The 25,904-nt window shown below is 43.2% G+C and overlaps 1 protein-coding gene across 3 annotated transcripts in view; it reads right to left on the minus strand.

Annotated features, from left to right (window-relative positions):
• Positions 1–201: 201 nt before the first annotated feature.
• Positions 202–25,904, minus strand: part of LOC137883609 (inactive dipeptidyl peptidase 10-like) — a 183,253-nt gene continuing 157,550 nt past the window's right edge. For all 3 annotated transcript variants that reach the window (XM_068725155.1, XM_068725157.1, XM_068725156.1), the window contains 19 exons: positions 22,793–22,913; positions 21,313–21,467; positions 20,534–20,631; positions 19,359–19,482; positions 16,670–16,708; positions 14,949–15,056; positions 12,790–12,881; positions 12,475–12,522; positions 10,844–10,965; positions 9,151–9,195; positions 6,580–6,678; positions 6,426–6,495; positions 6,003–6,197; positions 4,675–4,729; positions 4,374–4,473; positions 3,713–3,771; positions 2,907–2,979; positions 2,494–2,567; positions 202–984 (listed from right to left, as the gene is read on the minus strand). In XM_068725155.1, coding sequence (XP_068581256.1) covers positions 847–984; positions 2,494–2,567; positions 2,907–2,979; positions 3,713–3,771; positions 4,374–4,473; positions 4,675–4,729; positions 6,003–6,197; positions 6,426–6,495; positions 6,580–6,678; positions 9,151–9,195; positions 10,844–10,965; positions 12,475–12,522; positions 12,790–12,881; positions 14,949–15,056; positions 16,670–16,708; positions 19,359–19,482; positions 20,534–20,631; positions 21,313–21,467; positions 22,793–22,913 — 1,815 coding nt within the window. In that variant the 3' untranslated portion in view covers positions 202–846. The remainder of the gene's footprint in view (positions 985–2,493; positions 2,568–2,906; positions 2,980–3,712; positions 3,772–4,373; positions 4,474–4,674; positions 4,730–6,002; positions 6,198–6,425; positions 6,496–6,579; positions 6,679–9,150; positions 9,196–10,843; positions 10,966–12,474; positions 12,523–12,789; positions 12,882–14,948; positions 15,057–16,669; positions 16,709–19,358; positions 19,483–20,533; positions 20,632–21,312; positions 21,468–22,792; positions 22,914–25,904) is intronic.

Consider the following 25,904-nt stretch of genomic DNA (forward strand, 5'->3'; position numbering starts at 1 on the left):
ACACGTCTACACGAGACCCCTGCACAATAAAGTGTGACCTAATGAAGACTGTTGTTCGGTCGAGGGTGGGGGCGATGGCGGAGTGCTTCAGCAGGAAATAGCACTTCTCCAGGAATCCGGCTCTGCTTTTTTTTTTTTTTTTTGCGGTGAACTAGCGTTTCCTTGTGCGACAATACGACAACCAAAATGACAATACGACAACTTTTCTTCTTCTTCTTCCCGAGTGCGACCGCAAAAACGGGACTAACATGGCGAAAAAAAAACAAAAAACGAGTGAAGCCGCAAAAGGGGAAAGGAAATAACCATGCACTTGTGGATGACTGCAGCCCAGAGAGCCTTCGAGAGACGGAGGCGGTCTTCCGTACGCTTTGCCAGGAAACGGAGTGTCCCAAAACTGAAATGACTTCCTGCCAGAGGACAGGTCCCGCCTTGAGTCCCGGGCTATGCGAGTGTCACTGTTTGTGTCCTTCAGTTATCTTTTCAACACATTTATACACAGTCACACACTGGATCGCTCTCTCTCTCTCTCTCTCTCTCTCTCTCTCTCTCTCTCTCTCTCTCTCTCTCTCTCTCTCTCTCTCTCTCTCTCTCTCTCTCTCTCTCACACACACACACACACACACACACACACACACACACACACACACACACACACACACACACACACACACACACACACACACACACACACACACACACACACACACACACACTTTAAGAGCATTAGCAGCTCTAACCCAGTGTCCATGTCCAGCTAAACACTTGGTCCAAACGTGAAAGGCCTTGACGGATTTTTAGTTAAATTCTTCAAGCTCTGCCAAAGGTCTGACCCTCAAAGCCTCCCGCCTACTCCTCCTCCTCCTCTTCCTCGTCCGGCAGCGGTAGCAGCTCCTCCTTCAGACAGTCCCTGTAGAAGCTGGTCAGCGTGGCGTAGAGATGCTGGCGACTCTGCTGAGACAGGAAGTGGCCCTCGTCTGGGTAGATCTGGCGAGTAAAACGGAAGTACATTAGCGGACAGAGGTTTGAGGACACGTGTGAGATATGGGATTGGGTGAGGGATGGACACTGCTGCTGTCTGAAACAATGTTGTTTCTGATACTACCACTGGGGCGCGCTCACACACATACTGTATTTAAAATGGCTCCAGGCAGCAACCTCCGGTTCTGCCGAGTGAAGCCGATGCGGAAGTGTCTTGTAACCTGCATTCTCTCTAGTGTCCACCAGGGGGCGACTGCTCTGGTTGTATAGAAGTCTAGTCTAAAATGACTCTACTTCTCTCTTGATTTATTCCCTCAGTAAACATTGTAAACATGAGTTTATGGTCTCAGTCTCTAGTTTACAGTCTTCTTCAATACAGCATGATGTTCATTTAGTAAATCATACAACAGGATTTCTCTATCATCACACACAGAGGTGAGACCATTGACCTACAAACTAAATACCAATGGGCCAAATATAGAGCCCTGCAGTACTCACATTGTACAGGCTCTTGTTGATGAGTATGTTATAACACTGGATGTTGTCTGATAGATATGATTTTATCCATTTTAATGCGTTGTTAGAGATTTGGTTGAACTGCTTAAAAAGTATTCCTTTGTCTAAATTAGCCTTAATGACTTCAGGGAAAAGCAACAAGCAGTTTCAGTAAGAGCTCAGTGGCTCTGAATACAAATTACACAGGATGGACTGGGTCCTCTTTTCTCAGATGTCCTACTTTTTTGGTACATTTTGAAACAACAGAGAGTATATTAATATGTCCCGTCTGTCATCCGTTGTGTATACCATGCCACCGTGGGTTATACGTATATTAAAAAACCAGTACTACGTTTCGGAAAGACACAATTAATCAAGATGAGAGTTTGTTAACAATTGCTAAAGTTGTCCGGTCCATTGAACAATGCTCCTTGTCCACCAAAGATCCTGGAAGGTTTTACCGTCTGGTCCCAGAGTATTTTGGATTCCCAGTGTGAGTCATTGTAGCTCTCTGCTGTTTTATTGCTTTGGTGTTGGTGCAAGCTGTGCCAACCTCCAAACAGCTTCCACAAATAAACCAAATTTCTATAGAAAACATTTCAAACTGTCACATTTATGGAGATTTTCGACAGGTTGGAATAAATCACAGCGATCCTTTAATGTTGAAAGTGGCTCTCTCCTCCACCACATTTGTCCAATTTTAAATAATCAAGTCTGAACAGTTAAATGACTGCTGTTGATGATGATAAGCCCCATTCTGCAAACTCTCTCTTTATGATTACTCAACCTGTTATAGAAAAACATTCAGATAAGGACACCTGTCTGACAGCCCAGCAGCAGTGTTAGCACATAGAATGCGGTTGTTTGAGCTGATTCGATACATTTTGACACTTTTCGAAAAAAGTGTTATTTACATTACCTTGTGCGCGTGGCGTTATACAATACAATGCATTGTCTGTCCCTGTTTTTAACAAATGCAGTGTAAAGATTGTGCCTCGGTGGCGTTGTCTCGATACACACCTGCATGGAGTAGTTTGCTCCAACTTTCACGAGGTTCTTGACGAGCTCAGCAGTATGCTGAAAGTGGATATTGGCTGGGAATATATATATATAAAAAAAGAAAAGAAACATGTCAGCAAGATTCAGACTGAATCCTAACTGGGGAAAAAAAAAAAAAAAAAGACAACACAATCAGATTCCAGCAGGATGGAAATACTTCAACAAACATGCGTTCAACATGCGCGGCTCACCCACAGATGTTTTCCTCTGGAAATCCCAGCATCAATTGAGATAACCCACTTCCCCTTTTTTATCTTTTGATTAAAAAACATTTGCCTCATTGCGCACCGGGGGTTGCGCGCTTTCTTTGTGCTCAGCAGCGGATGCGCCGCAGATACAGTGTTTTCATTCAATTGCGATCTGTTGTCTCTCACCGTCTGCCGTGCCGTGCACCAGCATCAGCTTCTGCTCCCGGAGCGCCTGAACGTTCTGCAGCACGCTGGAAAACTGCGAGGAAATCAGAAATAGAGGGGAGACAATGGATCGATGGACATGTTAAGTTACATTGAAGGGCGCAATACGAATAAAGAAGTATGATGACGTGAAACACAGTGTGGTAAATTGAATCATACCCTGATTCCACGGCACAAACACAGACACAGTTATTCAACCCGGTTAGAGATCTTCAAGTGCAAATTGTGAGGAAAAAAAATCAAGTCTGCAGACAGGAAAAGGTACTGATAGCAGTGAATTACTTGTTCGGGACAGATTTGTTGGGTGGTTGTTTACAATGTGCTCTGAAAAACAACAAGCCCTTTTTGTTCTCCCTCACTGCGCTCGTTCCTATCGCTGAGGAGAACACCTCTGATAGCGGAACATCTCGTCAGTGCGGGAGTCCTGAGAGAGCCAGGTAACCCGCAGCAGCTTATAAAGAACATGTGATGAGACACGCCGGTGCACACAGTTACCAAAGAGAGATGAGTGACAAAAATCCTATGGAGCATAAAAAAAAAAAAAAAAAAAACACCACACACACACACACACAAGGAAATGTGAAGCATTGCTGCCTCTGACTTCGATAGCAGCGTTCAGTAAGCGTGGAAGATTAAGTGTGGGTGTGTCAGCGATGTGTCGGCGAGACTCTTTCAAAGATCAACGGCAAACAAGTGTTAGGGTGTGTGTGTGTGTGTGTGTGTGTGTGTGTGTGTGGGGGGGGGGGGGGTGTGGTGCACACACACACCTGATATCTGCTGTCATCCCGTAATGGCAGGCCAAGGTATCTCTCGGAGAACGCCGATGCTGCGTAAATGAGAAGTAAGGCATTCTTAAGGTAGACAGTGCTTCAGCTGCAGCTAAGCACCTCGAACATGTCATCCTGAAAGGCTTCCCGCGAGGAGGAAATGACACCGTGGCGTAGGTGTAAGGGTCCTCCGTGGCATAAAAGAATGCTCTTTACTCTGCTCTATAGATGTGCAGTCGTACTGCTAAAAGCCCAGATTCGCCTCGCCGTTTTATCGGCGGTAAACAGGCTCTTAACGAGCACATCTTCAGTGTTTACCCTCCACACAAACATGCTACTTTTTTTTTTTATACTTGACATGCCAGATGGCGAATAGAAAGAAACAATTTCTGCTTGGTCCCCAGGAAAAAAAAAAAAAAATGTTTTACATTTTTTGCAAACCGCAGATATGTTTGAATATGATGTCGTATTTATGTTTAAATGTGGATGTTTTTTACCTTTGGGAGGAGCGAGTGATATAGTATGGAGCAACCGTTATTGTAGGGTTAGTGGTATTTAAGTTTAATAGCGAGTATAAAGACAGTGGTGGAAACGAACACAGGACTTTCACCCAGGAAACCGCTGTTCGCGTCCCGCCTGGAAGCAAAAGAGCTGAACTCACCGTAGAGTTTCCAGTCGGTCACCGGTGACATGGCACACGCACATTTGAAGAGCCCGTCGGTGGACTTGAGCATCATCAGCGTTATGTACGCTCCATAACCCTGAGCAGACAGACATAAACACAATGGAACTTTGATGGTTAAATCATTAAAGAGAAATGTAACATTACACAACCGAGCATTTTATACTTTTGGAAAAACATTGATTTATACACTGTACATGGATTTGTGCTAAGCGGCAGCAAAACAGACTGGATGTTGAATTCATTTGACATCTAACTGTAGCTGAGAACACAGGCTCACCTTTCCAAACACTGCTATCCGTGTCCGATCAATATATGGAAATTTCATCATGAATCTGGAAGACAAAAATAACAAACAATATGAGCTAAACTCTGTAAATACCTGGTTTACTTTTATTTCATTATATTACTTGTTATATCATATCTTTTTTACAGTTTATTTGCACTTAAATTAGAGAAGTTATGCAAAGTAATGAGCAAATATAGTTTGATGAGATTTGTTTTTTGAAATAAGGCTGCTGTAAAAAGCTCATTGCTAAAAGTGAAAAACAAAACACATTAGCTCACTCCTACTTACACTTAAGTGTTGAATAACCTTTAAGAGCGTCTCTCCAGTGATCATGTGATCGATCACATGGACGGTGTGTGAGGAATAGCCAATCACACGCCAGGTATGATGGTAATATCATTTAAGCACATTTATTTGTGTGAAATGTTGAATTTCTCTCAAAGCAATTAACAAATTTAATTATCAACACGTCTTTGAAACAAAAGGAAATTGAGTGGAAATTAATCGAAAGCTCAGCTGGAGCAGAGAGACATGTTTCCTGTTGGTAGACAAGGGACAATAGAGCAGAGAGAAAAAAAACAACACAAAGTGGAATATAATACCGCGTTGACAAGTGCCGACAATTAAGATGCATGAAAAGAGATTGCAAACAAAAGCAATGCATTATTCCTCTTGTTTGCACCTCCAAGGGATGGAAAAAATAATAATCTGTGTAAATTTCAATTAAAAGTGTGTTTGGAGAAGAAAGCAGCAGCTGCAGCTGGTGAGCCTTAAAAATCAGTGTTTTCAATTATACATATTGTTTCCCATAACATGTTATTCATCCACCAGCGCAATCACGTTCAAAGTTCATCACATGTGACAATTATGAAGCTGTTCTCTGCATGTTGTTTTAAAGAGGATGTCATTTCATTTCAAAGTACAACGTGGTTTGAAAAGGAGGGATGTGGTGAGAACCGATACTTCTGTAACTGACAAATCTCAGAAAACTTGCCAATACTCATTTATATATATATATATATATATATATATATATATATATATATATAGCACGGCAGGTACCAGGGATCAGGGAACATCTCCCTGATAACTCCACATTGTGAACTACAAATCTGTGATGAAATCCTAGCAGCTGGAGGGCAGCATAGTTCTGCTTGGCAAAAACAAACAGTAAAACAGTATGTAAACATTAATAAATGAGTGTATGCTGAAGTACATTGGGTTCATAGGCCGTGGTGTCATTTGGGTATCGACAACTGAATTTCGGACACCCTGACGTCCTCAGTTTAAAGTAGAATTCAGTGAATTTGATAACGTACTCTACTGCTGCGATCTGGTCCTGAACATCCACGGTCCCCAGTCTCTGGTGGACCTCGTGCAGGACCCTCTGACCCTGGAAGCCGCTGCCCCGGCCGTCCAGACGAGCCACGAGGACGCCGTCGGAGCTGACCAGCACCGAGTCCCAGCTGAGAGAGAAGCGGTCCGTCACGGCCTGACCACCGGGGGCGCTGTCACTGAACAGAACACGGGACATGATGAATAGAGACAAACTCCCGAGAATCCCAACCGGTGAAGTCAAACAGCTGGAGCTGAGAGCAATCAATCGATAGGATAATTGCTACATGGTTAACCAAGGATAGTTCAAGATAGAATTTTATGTCAGAACAAAAAGAAAAATTGTTTTTTAGTATGCATTTCTGGCATATTCCGCGGTAGAATGTGTCATTACAAACGGTACGTACATCAGCAACAGTAGTCCATACTGACGGGACTCAGAGAAGTCCGGTGGATACGAGATCTTCAAAGGTAAATCTGTCGGGAGAACGACAGATAAACAATTGTGTCGCCAATCCACCGTGATTCACAGTAACAGTATGGAAACCGATCAGCTCTCACCAAAATGTTCCATCTGAACAGTTCTGAAGTCAGTCAGCTGGATCCTTTTGAGCATCAAAGCCTCCTTCAGCAAAGAGTTGTTCTCGAGGACGTAGTAATCTGAAAAAAAAAAAAAGACGAGGGGAATGGGTTTCAATAATCAAAGTGTCGCTGCATTCAAATGACCCGTAATGACGCGAGGCTTTGTCTTTGGAGCCGGTGATGAGATGAGATGAGATGGAAGGTGGAGGATCTGAGGCTCGTTTATAGTTCCCGACATCGTTTCATTTCGTGGTCAATATAAAAAGGTCCGTGGAGCCGAATACGTTCCTGGATTTAATCTTCTTTTGGTTTAGCTGTTGCAAATAAAGGAGACAGTTCCAAATTGTAATGAGTCATACGATAATCATATGAAATATGCAATCAAAGGCTATGGCAAATCACTTTTCTTTTTTTTCTTTTTTTACAAAACGTGTGCTTCCAGCTTTTTCTTTCACCAAAAAAACAAAAGACCCAAAAAAACAGAATCATTTGCAGGTGACCTCTATGCATTTTGAAAATGGGCGTATTTCCCCCTTTAATTCAAACCCAGACAATAATGGCCATTTGTGCTTCTGTTAAACTTGGATGAGCACAATGAAATACGGTCAAAAGGTTCCCTTTCTAAAAGGCAGCAGCAGCAGCTTGCCCATTCTGGCCTCGACAACAGGGGAGCCGATATTTTCTCCACATGTAAATAAACAATGACTCTATGGTTTCGGCCATTTTTTCCCCCCCCCCCAGTCAAGCCAACTGAGGAGCAGCCTAAATGAAATGGAATTCATCCAGCACTTCTAATGGAAAACCCAAAATCAATAGACGCCTCATTATGAAACCCGCCGGGGGCCTTGAGTTCCCAGCTGTGGATGGAGGGCCTATCCAAATAACCCTGAGCAAATTGCTTGCTTTTCTGCGGCACAGCTGTTAACTTTTGATGGGGGGGGGGGGGGGGAGGAAATCCACTGACAGACATACAGGCACGGATAACAAGTAGAAGCATGTGTGTGTACTGTACGTGTCTGTGTGTGCTGAGCAGTGTGTGTGTGTGTGTGTGTGGATGTGTACGGCATGTATGAATTCATGCCCGTGGGAGAGGAAGGAATCCAGATGTGAGACCGGAATGGACCCAAAAAAGAGACGCTGATGATGGCTCAGAAACAAGGCCGCTGTTTAAAACCAATCAACCGCCATTAAAGTGGTGCCTTGACTACATTTCAATAGACTCAGACTCAACATCATCAACGCAATCACAAAATTCTCTCTGCAAACTCTAAATGAGAGGTTTCACTGACATGTAGTTCACCTTAGTTTCAAAACAGGGAGCCCCAAACCCAAAAGTATCTCTTCTTGTTTCAGCTGCTTGACCTGCAGTGCTAAGAAGCAGTGACCATAACAGGCTGCACCTCATCATCAGCCGCTATTGGTAGATATCCAGCAAAATCAATGCTCCTCATCGTTATCGAGACCCCAGAAGTTGATTTTGAAAAGACTGTATGCATGCAACGAGCAGGAATGGACACTTGTTGCTGTACTTTTTGTAGGACATCGCATTGGGCTTGCAATGGAGGAGGAGGAGTCTGTTAGTCCTCAACTTTTTTATTTATGTCAGACAGACACTATTCACTACACTGAATGTTGCACAGAGTGTCGTGATGTTATCACCGTCGGGTAGGTAATTCACAGCAAAGGAAGCGATGCTAGGCTACCATACGACTGTGGTTGTGGTGATATGCTGTCAAGAGATTATTGTCATAGAAACATTCTGGCTCTTCTGCCACAAAAAGACGCTGTGTGGACACAGGCCTTTACAAGCATTTGAAAAGATTCATATACAATCGCATTGGAATGGAGAAGCTCATGCAGCACTGAATGGTTTAGGGCCAAAATACGTCTCTGATCTGCTGCTACCTCATGAACCATCCCGACCCCTCAGGTGGTCTGGGACCGGTCTACTCTCTGTTCCCAGAGTCAGGACTAAACATGGAGAAGCAGCGTTCAGTTCTTCTGCTCCACATAGTCCCAGAAGTCCCAGAAAGCTGCAGGTCTGCTGAGACCCTCAGCTCCTTTAGATCCAGACTGAAGACTTTTCTGTTTGCTGCTGCCTTCAACTGAACCACATTCAAGGATTTTAATCAATTTCTGCATTTTACTACAGTATTTTATTTCTTAAACTGCACTGCAACTATTACTCTGTTTTTAGCTTTTAATGACTGTTTTTAATGTTTCAATGAATGTTCTTAGTTTTTAAATCTCCTTTTCTTTTGCATCATGTTTTGATGCTTTTAATGGTTTTATGTGAAGCACTTTGAATTGCCTTGTTGTTGAAATGTGCTCTACAAATAAACTTGCCTTGCCTTGCCTTGCCTTCCCTCGCATTAATACGTTGTTTGGCGCCGGACCACAAATGAATTTCCCTGAACACAGCTGAGGTGTTGAGTGCAAAAGTTAGCATGGACCCCACAAAGCCACAGGAGCCACATTCATGGGAGATGTATCCTTTGTAATGGCCGTCATGTTTCCGTCATTTCTCAGCAGACTAAATGGATTCCTTACTTGAATTATTGAGGCTGTGCAGGATGACAGTAGGTTCTCCAGGACCTGAAAGGAGAAGTAAAAAAAAAAAAAAAAAGCCTGTGAGTGTCTTTTTAATCATCATCCTGTTACTCTAACCCGCACTGAAGGATTACGTGTGCTATGCAGATAGTGAACGACAATTTAAAAAGAAAATTCGTCAAACATTGCGGACGGTATTTCTCTTTTCTGCGTCACAAGGTCGGTCCTGAAAAGCAGCCGCACGAAAGTCAAACGCACGGCCAGTCGTTTTGTTTTTCTCCTAGTTTTTTCCCCTGGTATCCCTCCATACTTTACCCGCATCAATTAAGGGTTAAAGGTCACTCGCGCATCGCCTCCATAATAGCCTCAGACTGACAAATTCGGCGAGTTCTCGTCAACGTCTCTTTTGTGAAATACTTAGTCGGAGGTTAATCGGATGGCAGGTTTTTTCGCTGAACGGCAAACTCCCTTCAGCTGCGAAGCACATTCCACCCGCTCCGCTGTCTTTGTGCTGGAACACAAACCCGCATCTCCTCTTTCACGGACTAACCGTCGGAATGCCGCATCAGCCCTGACCTTCGCATTCCTCCCGCCACTCGCAGAGAAATAGTCTCATTATGTGAACGTACCTAAACCAATCAGACGCTTTTATTCCTTTCTTTATTCGGAGTGGAATTAAAAGGCTCGTGTTGCGTTTCCTGGTGCAAACAGGTGTTAGGACAGATTTGTCAGGGTTATGTGAACTTGCCGCCCCCCCCCCCCCCCCAGAAGACAACAAGCTTCCTCCATTATTTTTTAATGCTTTTGGGGAAAGGGAACGGCATTATTATCCAATAAATCACCGCGCCAAAGCCCCAAATGCTTCTGAGCACGAAGCACTTTCATCTGCTCCAAAATAAATTGAAACCACAAACAGTATAAAGAGTTACCCTCTATTAAACCAGCTAGCTGCGGCCCGATTACGCTACCTAAAAGTAATTATACACAATAGAGCGGCTGTTTAATTTTACGCCTCTCATTTGGAACTGATGAGAGATGAATTTAAGAGCGAGTAGTTGGAGGGTGACAGTTTGCGACGAGCAAAGCCTGACATCTGCTAGATGATCTCAGACTTGAAATGGATGATTAAATTAGGAACGTAAAACAACGAAAGAAGTCAGAAATCTCAAAGATTTTTCAGATCTCTTAACCGCGACCATCTGCAGGCGCGTTGTCTTAAATTCCACATATTCTAAGTCAATTTGAAAGTGAGAGCTGAGGTTGTTCAAGTGTAACGCTCTCCAGCACGTAGGACAGAATGAAATTCTTAATATTTGACTGCACGCACACACACACACACACACACACACACACACACACACACACACACACACACACAATGATGCTGCCACTCAATTATCAAAAAAGATAATTGATTCAAAATAAGTTGACAAAAGTAGTTTTGGGAGAGATTTAAAGTCTTGTAAAGAAGAGAATTAGTGTGGAGGTCCTCCACAGTTGCACGGCGGTTGGTAGCCTTCCTCCATTCTGCTGTGCTTTTTATGTCGCGTTCCCCGCCCTTTTGTGCAATCACGTCCCTGAACAGTTTTTTTTACAAAAAAAAAGAATCATTCCGGTAATCATTTACACAACCACAGCTAAAGGTGCTCTGGTGGAGGAGCGGCCACGGTCAGGGCGGTGCGTGACGGCCTACCTTTGCAGCGGAGGATAACGTGCTGGTTTGCCGGGCTGATGGCGGCGTCGAAGTACAGGCAGTGAGCTTTATTCAGCTCGCATGTCAGACACCGTCGTGGGAACAGGCCCACCGTTTTAACACTGGGGAGAGGAGACAGTTAGAAACACATTTTGAGGACCAGACAGAGGGTAACGCTGACATCACTTTATCCGCTCATCGTGGTCAAACAATACCCTGAAGAGACCGAAAACCAGCAACAAAACGCGTCCGGCTAAACCTGTTATCTGTGTCGTCGCGGCCTGATGCAGATTACTGCTCGATGGCAAATAACTTCATTATCAGAGGTGTCCAATAAAATGAGTGAAATGTCATGTTGCACTTTACATCCATGTCATTTCATCATTTTATCCTTTTAGATACTTGTGTTACATTTTCATAATGACCACCTGAATTATTGAGTTAAAAAAAAAACAGTCACAGTGACCTTTGACCTCTAAATTCAAATCAATTCATCCTTCCGTGCCAGATTTGAAGAGATTCCCTCCCGGCGCTGCGGAGACATTGTGTTCATGAGAGTGGGTCGCAGTGACCTTTTGACCTTGTGTTGAATTGACATAACTAGCATATATGAATTATGGAGAGAAACATCTCTTGTGAAGTCACGTTGACCTTTCACCGCCAGATTATAGTCAGTTCATTCTTTGTTCCAGTGATGTACGGTCAGCTGTCACTGTTCATCACAAGCAGGAAATAGAACAGCTCCATCAACCGCTGTTGCTGGAATAGAGGCATAAAAAACACAGTAGTGTTTGATATGCCTGTAATGCATTATAAACTAAATACATAAACAATAATCATTACTATAGTACAAGTAGTTGACAGTAATCATAACACATTATAGAGCATTTTAGGTCAAATATCATAATATTTCATAACTGCTGACTGACTTTTTTTCATAGATTTTTATTTATTATAATTCCCATAGTTGTAAAACATTATAATGACTGTTATAATGCATTATAATGTGATTATAGGTAAAACATTAATTTGACAATGTTTCGTGTTTTCTTGCATCGATCAAATTACTTTTTTTTTTTACTTTATTTAAGTAAACAATGACCACTTAAGAGTAATTCATCATCACATTAAAATTCATAATAGTGAATTGTATAAAATATTCTAATGTATTACAACATAATTGGCAACTAATGTTGATCATCAATGCATTTTTTAAACCAACATTTCTTAGTTCCAGCTTTGCTGTTTGCTGCTGTTTTCACTGTATAGACAAACAATCAATAATCAAGACAATAATCATTAGTTGCAGCCCTAATGCAGTGTAAACAAGGAGGTGGGTAATCTATGATAAGTGCAAAGGTTGTGTTATGTATTATAAATAGTGTTTACGCAGACATGACTGCTACATTGGATACATTCACTGCAGGCGATTCTAAAGATAAAATAACACCGCCCTTATACTTTATTATGCGTTTATTCATTAATGATGAAATGGTTGTTACCAGCAAATAACAGAAAACAGAGAGGAGGCATAAAGTGAGTACTCTCTACGAGAGTCTTGTAAAGATCTTGTTATGACAAACGTCTGTAATAGAAATAAAGTGCTGTGTAATCATTAGGTGCAAACCAACCTGAACAGTTGCCGTCTTCGTGGTGAACCCTCTGTGCTGAGAAAATAACTGCAAGTAGAAAACACAAACAATAAGCATAGAAATATTTGATGGAACATGGAGCTTCATTATCTCTTTCTTTACGTTGAATTTATACATGTGATTAGCAAACCGCTCTTCTGTGTACAATATGAGCCGTGGTGAATTAAAGAGAAAACAGTGCAGTGTAGTGTTCAGTGTCTCAAATGTGACTCATCAGTGGACAGATGGTACATAATAAGAGAACCTCGCTTACTAAATGTGTGTTTTTCTTTTCACAAATGCATGCAGACTTACAGGTTGTCGGTGTTCTCGTCATAGGCTATGATCTTGGTCACCTCCCAGTTCCCTGAGGTCAGATGTCGGACCTCGTTTTGATCTGCTCTGAACTGAGAGAAGCAAAAGAAGATGAGCACAGGTCATTTGTGCGAACATCTAACATTTGTGTGCTGTTTATTTGAAGCTGCGCAGACAAAACAGCAGCATCAGTCATTGGTTCAAAGCCTACTGTAAGGTGTTAAATGATGGCCTGTGTGAATGCCCACCAGTCAACGACCTCTTGTAGTCATGTGGATAACGTCCGGCCCAGGCAGAGGTGCTACTAGCATTACTGTGTTATAACGCTGCACGTGTGTGTGTGTGTGTGTGTGTGTGTGCTCAGAAAGTGAGTTCTGAAAGCGAAGCAAGCGATATACCGCTTCCACACCTTGTGTTAGAATGTGTTTTGGGTAATCGGATTGCAATCGGATAGTCCCCGACCACATGTAAGTACATGTGTAAATGCACCCAAAACGCATCGAGGACAGACGGCGATCGGATCGGACGAACCACAATCGAACGCAACTTTAAATGCAAATGCGTTTTCGATCCTCATACAACGAGGTGGACAGGGTCTGGCGCCGGTACTTGACACTCTGGGAGTGAGCAAGGGTTACAAATACCGACAGAGCGTTGTGATACTGATGCAGCAAGGCACCCTTTAGCGCCTGTATGATAATAGTTTTTAGATGTAATGTAAACCCAATGTAAACGCATCAGAGTCATCACTAGACGCTCAGAGCAACGGACATAGTATCAAGAGTCTCCTAGAATGGGACAAACAAACACCGGACCTTTACTCACGTCCTGTCGCTTAGTGAGCTACCATTGCGTCCCTAGCTTATATCATGCTAGCTCATGATGTTAGTCCTAAACCTAAGTGGTTCAGTTGCCTGACCCTAATCTGCAACGTTACACAAGATTAACTATGTGTCGTAATGTTAACCGCGACCGTTTCAACAAGGATATCCACGCGAGAAACCTTCAGCGTCAGGATGCTACGCAAAAAAAAAAGGCCGCCAATGCAGCAAAACAAGAAGGAGGCGGCCATTAGCGAGTGAGCGCGCTAAGCTACTCGCAAGAAAGCGGCAAGAGTGCTTGTCAAAAATGAATGTTCAAGACACTCGTGAGTCAAGATGAGACCACGTGTTTGCCTTGAATTTGGTCCGACGGAAGTTTACAAGCAAATTTTAGCAATCCATATCGCAGCTGAGCTATTTAGCATTGCCTACGGCGGCTACGGCTACGGCTAACGGGGATCAGGCTTCCTCACCGCATCCGATCTCACTGGAGACGCATATTAACACCAGGTGTAAATGTCCATATCCATGTTTGCTTAATTGTATGCTTATCCAGAGGGTTTGTGACTCAATAGACGCGCAGCAAGAAAAGATTACAAAACACACTCCACACCAAAGACTGGACAAACACGAACCAAAACTGAACACACCTTTAGGAAAGAGGCTGGTGGGTGGTAGGGCATGCAAAACTGTCCTAACGAGACACTTTTTCAAGAACAACGTGTTAAAAATACCTAAAATTGAAATATTGGTTGTGGTCTGTTTTTTGCAGCCTCTATGTTTTGTGTTCTATGTGCTAATGCGGTGTGACTTGGACACTACGTCTTACCGTGACCATGATCTTACCTTAACCTTTAACCTTTAACCTTTAACCGTGACCAAACCACAAGCTCAACCCAAACCTTGACCATAGAGGCGGCAGGTCTGGAAACTCTTTTAAATACCCCCGTCCACCTCTACTAACATTACTAAAATCCAACATGAAACTTTTCTTCGGATACGGATGGGGACGTTTCAGTGTCTGTGTTGATGAGTTGGGCCTCTACTGTTGGAGAGGGTCATCAATCACTTGCAAGAAGTATCTCAATAACGGCAACACTTCAATTAACGGCTCAACAACAGCGTGTCAACCACAGGCTGCTGTGAGTAATTTCCTCAATTTTTGGTTGAACTATTTGAAAGCACACACTCGGCTGCACATGACATTAAAGAGGTCCGTTAAAGCTGCGGAAACACACAACATCCATCCTGTCAGAATAAAGGACTCAGCCAGATCCTGTGGTCGTAAACACTGTGGGCCTCAACTTCAGGGTGAGCGACTGTAAACCGGGCCTTCACCTGTGTGCTGAACATGGCGATGTGATGGAACTCTCCACGTCCTCCTTGTTTGACCGGGACAGTCAGGAAGAATCTGCTGCCATCTTTGGAGAACACCGGTTCTTGGTTCTGCAGTAAAGCAAAGGTAGATGAACTGCACAGCATCGATCACAACACATTCCTGTCAAACATTAGACAGGAACCAGATTTTCACAAACGTGGGATTTCTATTTTTGTCGTAAAAAGGTTTGACTCGAGCTCTACAGTCAAACCACTTTTTCAGCCAGAAAGTAGTAATTTGCAGCATCATTATATTCATAAATGTCTATTTTGCTATTGTCCAGATTGCTCTAACAAAAGGGTGAACAATTTTCCGGGAAGGGAAACAGGTAGTTAGCATGATCAGCAGAGAGAAAAGTGCACCATTTACCACTCTGGTGGCAAACTGATTTTACACATACACACCCATTGAGCCTCTGTGGGGAGCACGGCTCTACCTGAGAAACAACGGGTTAATGACGTCATAGTGATGTCATCAGGGGACTGGGCGTGGGGAGTTGCAGTTTATAACAGAAGGACTGTGTTACAAGCTCTCTTCCCTTTGTTAACGTAGCCGGTTTAGCTGCTTTAAATGAAACTAATTTATCTGAAAGCAAACGAAACACACAATAACAAATCAATAACAAGAATCTACTAATATATAATATGACAGGGGTCAACCTGCAGCGATAATCAATATTTTTGCTTTTTTTCTATATTCTAAGTGCATTCCATTGATAAGACACATACTTCTACTTCAGTAACATTCTGAATGTAGGATTTTACTTTGTGGTATTACTACCTTTTCTCAAGTAAACGTGTGGATACTTAAAACAGCACTGGTCTGGGCCAGACAGAAAATCATAGTTCTGGACATTCTTAGCTAAAGTTATTAAATACTTCAAATAAGTACATATCCATACTGTGCACCGAGGAAATCGAGTTCATCAAGTATAAATGTGATGACACTTGGAGGAAAACACATACATAGAACCACATCTAGAAGGAACTGATGGTACGGTGTCACGTTTTAACCTTGCTGCATTTTATTTGATGCCAGGTTATTGACTGTCCATGGCTCCGTTGATGATTTATTACAGCTACACTGAACTCTTTCCAGAAGTCTATTTTGAGTAGAAAAGGATATTCAAATGTTGTTTTTCTTACAGTGAAGACATTCTAAAAAAAAGCTCACTGTGCGCTGCAGTTTTTTTCACATTTCACGGATGAACTATATACCGACCGAATGGAAACATTGATTTAAACTGCAGCTGCTTTGATTTTCAACTTGTCCTAATCCCCCACAAAGCACTTCATTATCTCCCAAGGAAGGCTCTGTTCTTTGCTCCTAAATCCTACAGGTGACGATGAAGAGCAGCAGGTCCCTGCTTCCAGAGCCTCTACCTGCAGAAGGGAATAATTCGAGCGGGTCGACACTGAGCGCTTCATTGCCGCCACTCATCCTGGGTTTGCGTCATCGGGTGAGGGATTTTTTTTTTTGGAGGACGACTAAGAGCATAGTGTGCATAGAAATACCCAGACATGAAGTGGGTAATTGGTGAAGTTGTCCCTTTTATGTGCCATTATTTGAAAGATACTAGAATGGAAATTAATGACATCAAGAGGAATTATGGCAGTGGAGCGCATGCTTTCAAAAATGATTGAGGACAGACTACGACCCACGGAAAAGGAGAGCACTTTACCTGCTTGGAAAGCCACAGCTCGGAGCTTTCTTCATGTCTCTGGAAAAAAAAAAGATGGCAGAGCAAAATGTCAGTCTGCACTTAATACACCCAGATCATCAAAGTCCCCCCCGTCTTTACAGCCTTCCTCTCTTGAGTACACTGACTCACTGGTTTTCAAACAGCGGACAATAGACGCAGATGCTTGATAATGTGTTCTATTTGTTCATATTATGCGTAAACCTATTTTGGAATAACACTTCAGCGGCATATTTTCTAGACGGACTCATCCGTCACATAATGGACCTCTTGTTTTTCCTGGTATATTTCAACACCGCCACCAGGGACGCCATTCCCAGTCCGAGCCACCCCTTTCACACTAACGCAGGCATGAGCCGCGAGCCGGAGAGGTTTGGCAGAGGAGTCCGGGGCGTTTGGTCCAAGCCTGAGCTAAGCTGCCTCTTGGCTGGGAGGCATGTTTGTTGGTTAAATCGCACCAAATCAGGAAGAAAAAAAAAAAAAAAAACAGAACTGGAGAGCGGGTTCCACGGTTCAACTGCCGGGTTAACGCTGCTCTGCGTCGTCCAAGTGTGGTGGAGAGAACATGGAAGGAGTTTACAGCAGCAGATGTTTTCTTCAAATAATCATCACTTAAGGTTTTTCCACCATTTGGAGTTCATCCGCATGTCCTTGTAACCAAGAGATTTAGAGACTCGGTTAGTAAATGATCGACTGGAGCTTGGGAACATGTCAATAACTCTCAAGCTGTTTCTATTGTCTCTCTAGTGTTCTGTTTACTCCTCCCTGGCATGGTGTTCTAGGACCGGACGCCACAGGCCGCTCTCTAAACCCTGCCCTCAAACGCCATTCATATCATGGCTCAGCAACTAGGTTCAGCAGGCGTGTCAGGGATTAATTCATACAGGCGACAAAAAGAGGTCGCTATAGCTGATCCATCATTGAGAATGATAAAATGTTGTCCCAGCATTTCTGTTTTAACGAGCGCAGGTTTTCTCGCCGGTTGCGTGTAAATCGTGTCACGCGATGCTACTCGGGCGCCAAACCAGATCTGCGTATCCCGATAAGCATCGTGACTCGAGTCAGCGAGAGACATCGACACAAACAACAGGCAAGACGAGAGGCAGCGGACGGAGGAACGAGCGACTCAGAGAAAAGTCATTCCCGACGGAGAAGGAGACAACGGAAACAGCTTTTTATTCAAGAATGGACGTTCGAAAAGCAGTGTGCCTCGTGTGTTTCCGAGACCGTGACGATTATCAAAAGCAGCACGGGCACTGGTCTGTGCATTAACACCGGATATGGTTTTTTTTCCCCAACACGCCAACCGACACATAACGGACAGCTTAGAGCAGTGATTCTCAACTGGTGGGTCGCGACCCAAAAGTGGGTCGTGGACCCGTTTTCAGTGGGTCACGGCCCTTTGCCTGGAAAAAATAAAAAAAATCCTGTGCTTTTATTTTGAAGGGGATTTTTTATTTTTTTTTATGCAGCGGAGTTATTCACACTCCTTAACAGTATTTGGCGTTAATGCCTTGTAGTGCTAATAGACACCCGCTATTTCACAGTATAGAAGAACACACACACAGTTTGTTTTCGTACGACACCGACTACATGAGATATGGATTGAGAAATTCGGGTCTCGGCTTGTCATTAAGGGGTGATGGTGGGTCCCGCAGCCAGACCAGTTGAGAACCACAGGCTTAGAGGACCAAGAGGAGATATTAGCCGAAGTAGTGCATCGGGTTAGAATAACTGTAACGTCAGAGAAACATGCCGTGATTTGAGAGGTGAATGCATTTGTCTTAGGCTACTTCTGAAGACGTTTTAATCACCACCAACTCATTTTCTCATGACATTCCTTATGAATTTCTCTGTTATTTTACTTCATCTGCGTGTTTCAACACGAGACAGTTTCAGTGGTAACCGGTGGTTGCGACTCGTCCAAACCAAAAGAGGCGATCATACCCGCAGAGTTTATGCAAATACTACAGCGCTAACGAGAGTGTTGATGTTCCCAGGATGCGATGGACACTGTTGATGCTAGCACTGATGCTCAAAACCAGACTTTGCATCTCGTACACTTGCACTTTCTGTCCAACGTGAGTAACAGATGCTGCTCCTCTCCTTTAGAAGGCATGGCAACATAGCAGATGGCGACCACTCAGTGAGGAAAATGAGTCAAAGTAAGAAAACTAAAAGATGTGCCGGGGAACGATCAGTGGGGTCTTTGAAGGGAGCGGGATCGTATGGCTCTGGTCCTATCAGAAAGCAGCGCCTCGTTCTTTTTTTTTTTTTTTTAATTTGTTTTCGTTGGAGGCAGAAGCACCACAAAGTACCTCGATATTTACATTTTCGTTTACACCAGCTCAGACTCATTTCTCCGATTAACACACATTTCTGCTTCTCTGCTCACGAGAGTGTTACCTTGGAAATCGTGGATCACGGAGATAATGAGTCAAGAACTGTTACTAGGCTTTAACAAGTGTCAACCCTTCACAGAGCACTATGAAGTAAATGTAGAGCATCAGGTGGCATTCTAATACATTCCCTGATTAGATGATTACTTCACCAACGTGAACACAAAGTCTCCTTTTCCACCCAAGGAAACACACTTCTTTTTCTCTCTCTCTCTCTTACACACACACACACACACATATACACACACACACACACACACACACACACACACCGTGACGCAGGCTCCAGTGGTGGTGTCACACACGGTCAGGATGGAGATGTTCTGGGCCCGGTTCAACCACCTCACCGATGTCTTGGTCTTGCTGATCCACTTCACCATGGTAACATAATGTTCCCTATGAAAAACATGAAAACCACGCTGGTTATCATCATATACGTTTATTTTAAGGTTATTGTTTTGTATTTTATGAACACAATTTCAAACTATGACGCTGTAGTTTCCCCTCTAGTGTCAGTTCTGGACGCGTCAGGGACCGCGGGTCAGTTTCTGCTTGTTACATGCATACAGTCTCTTTTTTAAAATACCCTTCCAAAAAGAGGTTTAGGCAACCAAAGTACTCGATTCGGTTTAGGAAAAAGTTGTTGTTTGGGTTTAAAAAAGTGTGTTTGTTATGTGACTGGCATTAATAAAATCACGTAACCATGTATTCACCGCGTGATAAAGCTACAGTAAAATATGTAAACATTGACTTTGGTTTTCTCACGGGACACAAAGGTCTCCTGAGTGAAAGTCCTGTGTTTGTTTGACCCGCCACCCTCAGACCTTCTAGGAATGACACGGATGGGTTTACATTGGAGTAAGTTGAAAGCCCTCATGCTAAACGGTGCCTCGCTAAGTCGGCATCAGACGCTCAGGGCCACTGACCGAGTGTCGGTATTTGATTTGTGAGATAACGTTACCGTAGATGAAAGTCAGTTGTCAATTGAACAAAGGGTGCAGGTTCATTTCCCAGCACACTGGTCCTTAAAACCCTACGACACAAATACTGGTTCAAGTCTGCAGAGCGGTCCAGGACTCAGTCCACCACAGTGAAATACATTGATGGAGTAAAAAAACGTCCTGTTGACAGGAAGTCATAAGTGGGTTTTGGCATTCAGGGATGCGGTCTGATGGTTAATCTGAGGTTTATAAAATACGTTGAAATGACAAATGCAGCTGCATGCATTGTTGTTTGTCCTTTACTTTGTTTCCCCACTGAAAGTAGAAGTTACAACTACTGTAACTGCAATGCAGGGGCACAGCAAGCTGCAGTGCGCACGGTGTCCCCTTATTAAAAAGGTGCCGAGTGTCCAGTAAGCAAAACTGATCACGTGAAGTTTGAAAGTGTCTAAAGCCTCCTGCGGCCGATGCAGAGGTTTCAACAAACAGAAGGCAGCTCCCCTCACCGTAGCCTGAGCGTCTCTGGAGGCATGAGCTCCAGCGTGTGCGTCGGCCCGTAGAGGTTCACAACGTAGAGCTTCACCGCCGGGTTGGGTTGGCCAGCCTGCAGAACCAAACAAGTCCAGACTTTAGACAAAAGCCCCACATCAGCAAGCGCTCCATGCGTGCGCCATAACAACATGGCAAGAGTGACTTCTAAAGTGATTTGGAATGAATAATTCAATGAGAACACACCTTTAAGAGCCCCTTTAAACTCTTTTAAATGCACATCCAGTTAGACAACCATGCATGTGTAGCTTTGCAGGAACTGTTCAGAGTTTTGTGACGTACTGAACAGCAGACGTAAAACACGGCTGCATTGAAGAAACACTTCGCTGATGCAATGGTAAGCTACAATCGTAAAGAACGGGCATTTGCATTATTCTTTTTCACTCCACCTGCAACAAATCACACTTTTGATTTCCTGTGTTTCCAAGAAGACTTGCACAGAGAGAGAGAGAGCCCGATGGAGAGATTTTCAGAGAATGTTAAGCTATAGCAGCTAGCCAACTACTTTGTGTTTTATCTGTGTGTGCGAGAGGCACAGACTCGAAGAGACACAACCTGTTGTTCTTTTTTTGGCTCGCTGATTTCAAACTGCGTTGAAAATGTAAAGCTGAGATATGAAAGTGTTACAATACAGGGAATAAGAAAGTGAATCCACTTGATTCACAAATATTGCAGTCAGTGCGATAGCCTGTGTTCCATAAATAATATTTCAAAACTGAAATGTCCGGATGTTTACCTTGGGGTATGGGTATTGCTTTCCTTTGGGGTATGTCATGCCAGTGAAGCGAGGCAGAGCCATGTTGGGCACCAGGCTGTCATTGAGGACCAGGAAGGCCAACCTCTCTCCGTCAGGTGACCACCAGTGGGCCACGTGGGTCTGAAGGATCTCCTCTGTTTCAGAAGAAGACGAAAGAAATAAAAACGTTAAAAGAACAAAAGCCTTTCTCTGGAGCCGGTGTTTGGTTTGTCCTTTCTGGGCTCCTGTAGAAACATGGTGGTGCAAGATGGCCGACTCCGTAAAGAGGACATTCGGATGTGAAGCGCTCATTCTGAGCTAATTCTTAGTTTCAGTAGTTATGAATATTTCCATTTCTGCTGGTCCTTTAAAGCTGGCTTAGCTACGTGTAGAATCTTTAAATGATTTTAGCATTTTTTGACCACATCACTGGGGTCAAAGTTGGAACCTCTACTTCTGGCAGCTTTAAATCACAGCATAATCCAGCTGTGTACACTGGACCTAGAAGTTTAGACCAGATACTTTACTCTGTGTGGACATTTCTATCTGTTTATCTGTTACCGACATAACATGTGTAATTAAGTATTAACTAACCTTCATTGAGGATGAAATGTAGATGAGGTCAGGGTAAATCTTATACCAAAAAGTCGACGAATTGCAGTAAAAGCACGACACCCCATTCAACAATTCATCATCTGTGTTAACACTCTGAATGATTACAGTGACTATTTGTATGAATGTCAAACTTTTGATATGACTTTCTTTAAATGTCACTAACATTCAGCAGACGACTGTTCTGTCACTTTAAAGTATACAGTAGATTACCGTTTATATATCCCATTGATTTCAAGTAATCATAAATGTTTAAATGTATTCTAATTGTCATTTGATAGAAAATCCTCACAACATTTTTATAAAGTTCTTCATGGATAGTCACAAACTCACAATGATGTGGAAACAAAAAATAAAATGGAACATTTCGGTGTAAATCATCATTATTATACTTCAAAAATATAACTAAGAATAAAAGGGAAACAAGAAGAAGCAAATAACGGTGCATTGGCTGCGGCCACTAGCCGTTAGATTTGATTTACATAATATTCTTTCCTCCGGAGAGATCGGCCAGAGTGGCTGAGTTCATGCGGCATGTGTTTACTTAAAGCACATAAAGAGACTCCTTTACTCCCGGCGGGACGATATCTGCACCAGAACAAACATTATGAATATTTAATCACTGCCTTTTATAAGGTAATGTTTCTGAACACGGGCATTTACGGTTTAATGAGACAGTCTGCCAACAACTTTGAAAATGAAGTCAGATATTATCATCGGCGCTGCACTGCTTGATTATCTGACATGGCGTTCACGTTTGTCGTTGAGATTCTGTCTCGGGGTTCATCAAGCAGCGACCAGGAAAAAGGTCTGAGCCGCACTCTACGGCTAGTTCTGTCCTCAGACCGTACGACAAGGTGACGCGTACCTTCATAGAGCCAGTCAGCGATCCCGTTGAAGACGATCCCTTCCTTCCCCGAGGACGTTAGCCGGAGGGAGTTGCTCTTGACATCCGATTGGTAGTAGATGTTATTTTCAAATATGTAGATCTGTGGGAAAGGAAGCACACACGGCGAGCCGGTGAGGAACAGGAGCACGGCCGCAAAAGCCTGAAGCACATAGGAGCCAGAGTTCAGGCTTCACAACTTTAACACCGGATTAACATTCGTGGTATCAAACACACACACACACACACACACACACACACACACACAGTGGATCTGCTCAAGCATCCGGACGATTCTTTCAGGATTAAAGGTGTCAGTGAGCTGTATTTGTGGAAGTGAACCTGATACTCCTCCAGAGGCCTCAGACAGCATCCTGCACCCCCCCCAACGCACCCCACCTCTTCTTAAAATGAAGGTATGGCCGCTGGTTTTCATCACAAAATAAATATCTGTTCATGAATGATAAGAGGAAAGTCTTACTTCTTATTCGGACAATAATCAAGCCGAATATTTGAAACTACGGTTCCCACGATGCTTTTCCACGACGTAAAAAGGAAGTATAATGTTGTCATGGGCTTAATTACACTCTAGGGTTACATTAAACCAATTAGCCAATTTTTTGTTTACATTTTGGCAAATTGGCATCATTGCCGACACGTGTCAAAAAAATACAAATCCAACGGGCCGCAGTCCGTCTAAGAAACAGAACATAGTTGTTTGGGGCTTTCCAAAGGAGCCACAGGTCTGTGGCCTCATGTGATCTTACATATTATCTCATCTCTCTGCACTGACACAACCTCACAGTCCAGCAGGGCCGCCGCCCGCTGTCTGGCTAGAGACGCCATTAACCATCACTCCAGACGGCGGTTTATGCATGTGCTAAAAAGGTTCAGAGCGATGATGATCTAACAGTAGAGTTCTATTCTAAAATGGGACGGGCTCATTACTACCGTCATTACTCCAACTGAGGAGCGAGAATAATCAGACATTTGAAAATCATAGAAGTGTTGCCCGGGATAGAAATGCAGTTATCGTTGCTTTTTATATACCGACGAGCAAAGACAGTGACTTTAATGATGGCATTAAGTCAAAACAGTTATATAATCTAGTAGCTTTGGGGAAAAAAAAAAGTTTTGTAAATATACTGTTTCCCAGTATATTTGAAGATTTTTGAATTAGTGTCAACACGAAGGAAGCCCTCATCACTCCGAAAGTTACACCGCTCTGACCATCATGCACCTTTACCTACAGAAATAGAGCTGGCACACTGAGAGTCACGTGGAAATATCAAAGCCAACGATGTCCCCCTGTGTCTCTGTAAACCACAGGAAGACTTTGGTGGGCACTTAAACCACTGCATCTTTGGGAAGCGGTCACTGTAAAGGTGGAGTTACCTCTGGGAAATAACCAGATCATGTTTTCATGACCAAAATGATTGTTTACATCAGAGGGTTTTGAAACAGTGACGCACACTTTCCCCAGGAAAGTCAGTTCAGTCAACCCTTACCTAAAGCCTTCAGCCCGGACATGATCGCCACATTACCCGTAAAACAATGGCACTCCTTCTCAGAGTCATAACTCAACACATATACATGAGAAATATACTTTTAGATTAATTTACACTCTGATATATCTGATACTAGTGACCTCATAACAACTAAACATCCACATATCTGCTTCTAAAATCATAGAAAACATAACTGAGAACTCCAGAACTTGCCTGAGAATCATCTTGTGATAATTAATATGCTAAAGTCAATATGGGCTAAAGAAGGGGGCTCACACAATGCTACTCACTGAATCCATGTCATGTTAAACCTCCTGGCTGGACTGGGCGGTGTGTTTGTCTCCACAGTGTCAGACCCCCTCTTTTCTCATTCACAAATGATCCAAACAACTCTTAATTAGAAAACGTGTGTCCGTTGCATTGCTGAGGACGTGATGAACGGACGTCCCCCGATTCATATTCCGAAAATGTAAACTTTCCGCCGTTCTAATGAGGATGAACAAAATTCCCAAAGAATTGCTCGGAGGCTCACTTGCAGATTTTTCGTTAAAAAGTCACACGTTAATGTCGTCGTTTCCAAAGACAGACTCCTGGCTAATGATGCTGCGCATGCTACTCCAGAGCTGAGCCTTCACAACATCTGTCTAACAGCTCCCCACCTCCTTATCACCATAATGACTTCCTAATGGAGTCGCGTTTGATTTATGCCCAAATATTACACGCTGAAATTTGCAAATATGGACAAAGCTGCTCTACTGTGCTTTCGCTTTTTTTTTTTTTTTTTTTTAGCTGTCAAGGAAAAAAGCTTCCCCATCTGTACGGTGTAGATAAATACAAAAAAAAAAAAAAAGGTATGATGGGAGAAAATTTGCATGTAATTAGGTTCCTACAAAAATTGGAGGTACATCAACGAGGAACTCTGAATTAGAAGCGCATGGCACTAACAACGTTTTTTTGTGTGTCCTCGCAGTTGAACTGCACATGCGGTGAAAGCAGACACTGTTGCGTGGCCCTCAAATTGCTGGGTTTTATTAGTACTTCTCAGTCGAAATTCTAACGTCAGGTAAGGCCAGCAATAAATATGCTGGAGCTGAAGGCTACATTATGAACTAATGACTTTCTGTGCTGGACCATTTAATTACATAATGAAAGGAAAGCAACCGCATGTGTGCTCACTGCTGATTCAATGTGTTGTCATTATATGGTCGGTAATTGCCGGCCCAGTGGCCAGGAATAAATGTTGGCCGTGTACATTTCTGCAAACAACCGATATGTTACACGAGAGTCATCGTGTCTGACCTTAAAGGTCCTCTATGTGACATTCAGAGCATTAATATCGCAGAAAAGAACCATAATATATGTAAAAATATAGTGGAGTAATGTCTACCCGAGCAGAGACTGAAGTAGCCCCCCCCACCCAACTCAGGTAAGCTCTGTCTGCACTGTTGCCGTCACTTGCGCCGTTAGCACAGTTGGCGCCGTTAGCACAGTTGGCGCCGTTAGCTGCGAGCAGCCGACGCCCCGCTGAGAGCCGTGTGCAGGCTTTCCCTCACTCATTCATTTGCCATGATTTTCCTATTGACCAC

This window comes from Cebidichthys violaceus, unplaced genomic scaffold, assembly GCF_023349555.1.
Source record: "Cebidichthys violaceus isolate CVI_PGR_0920_01 unplaced genomic scaffold, fCebVio1.0.p SCAF_34, whole genome shotgun sequence".
Taxonomy (NCBI): domain Eukaryota; kingdom Metazoa; phylum Chordata; class Actinopteri; order Perciformes; family Stichaeidae; genus Cebidichthys; species Cebidichthys violaceus.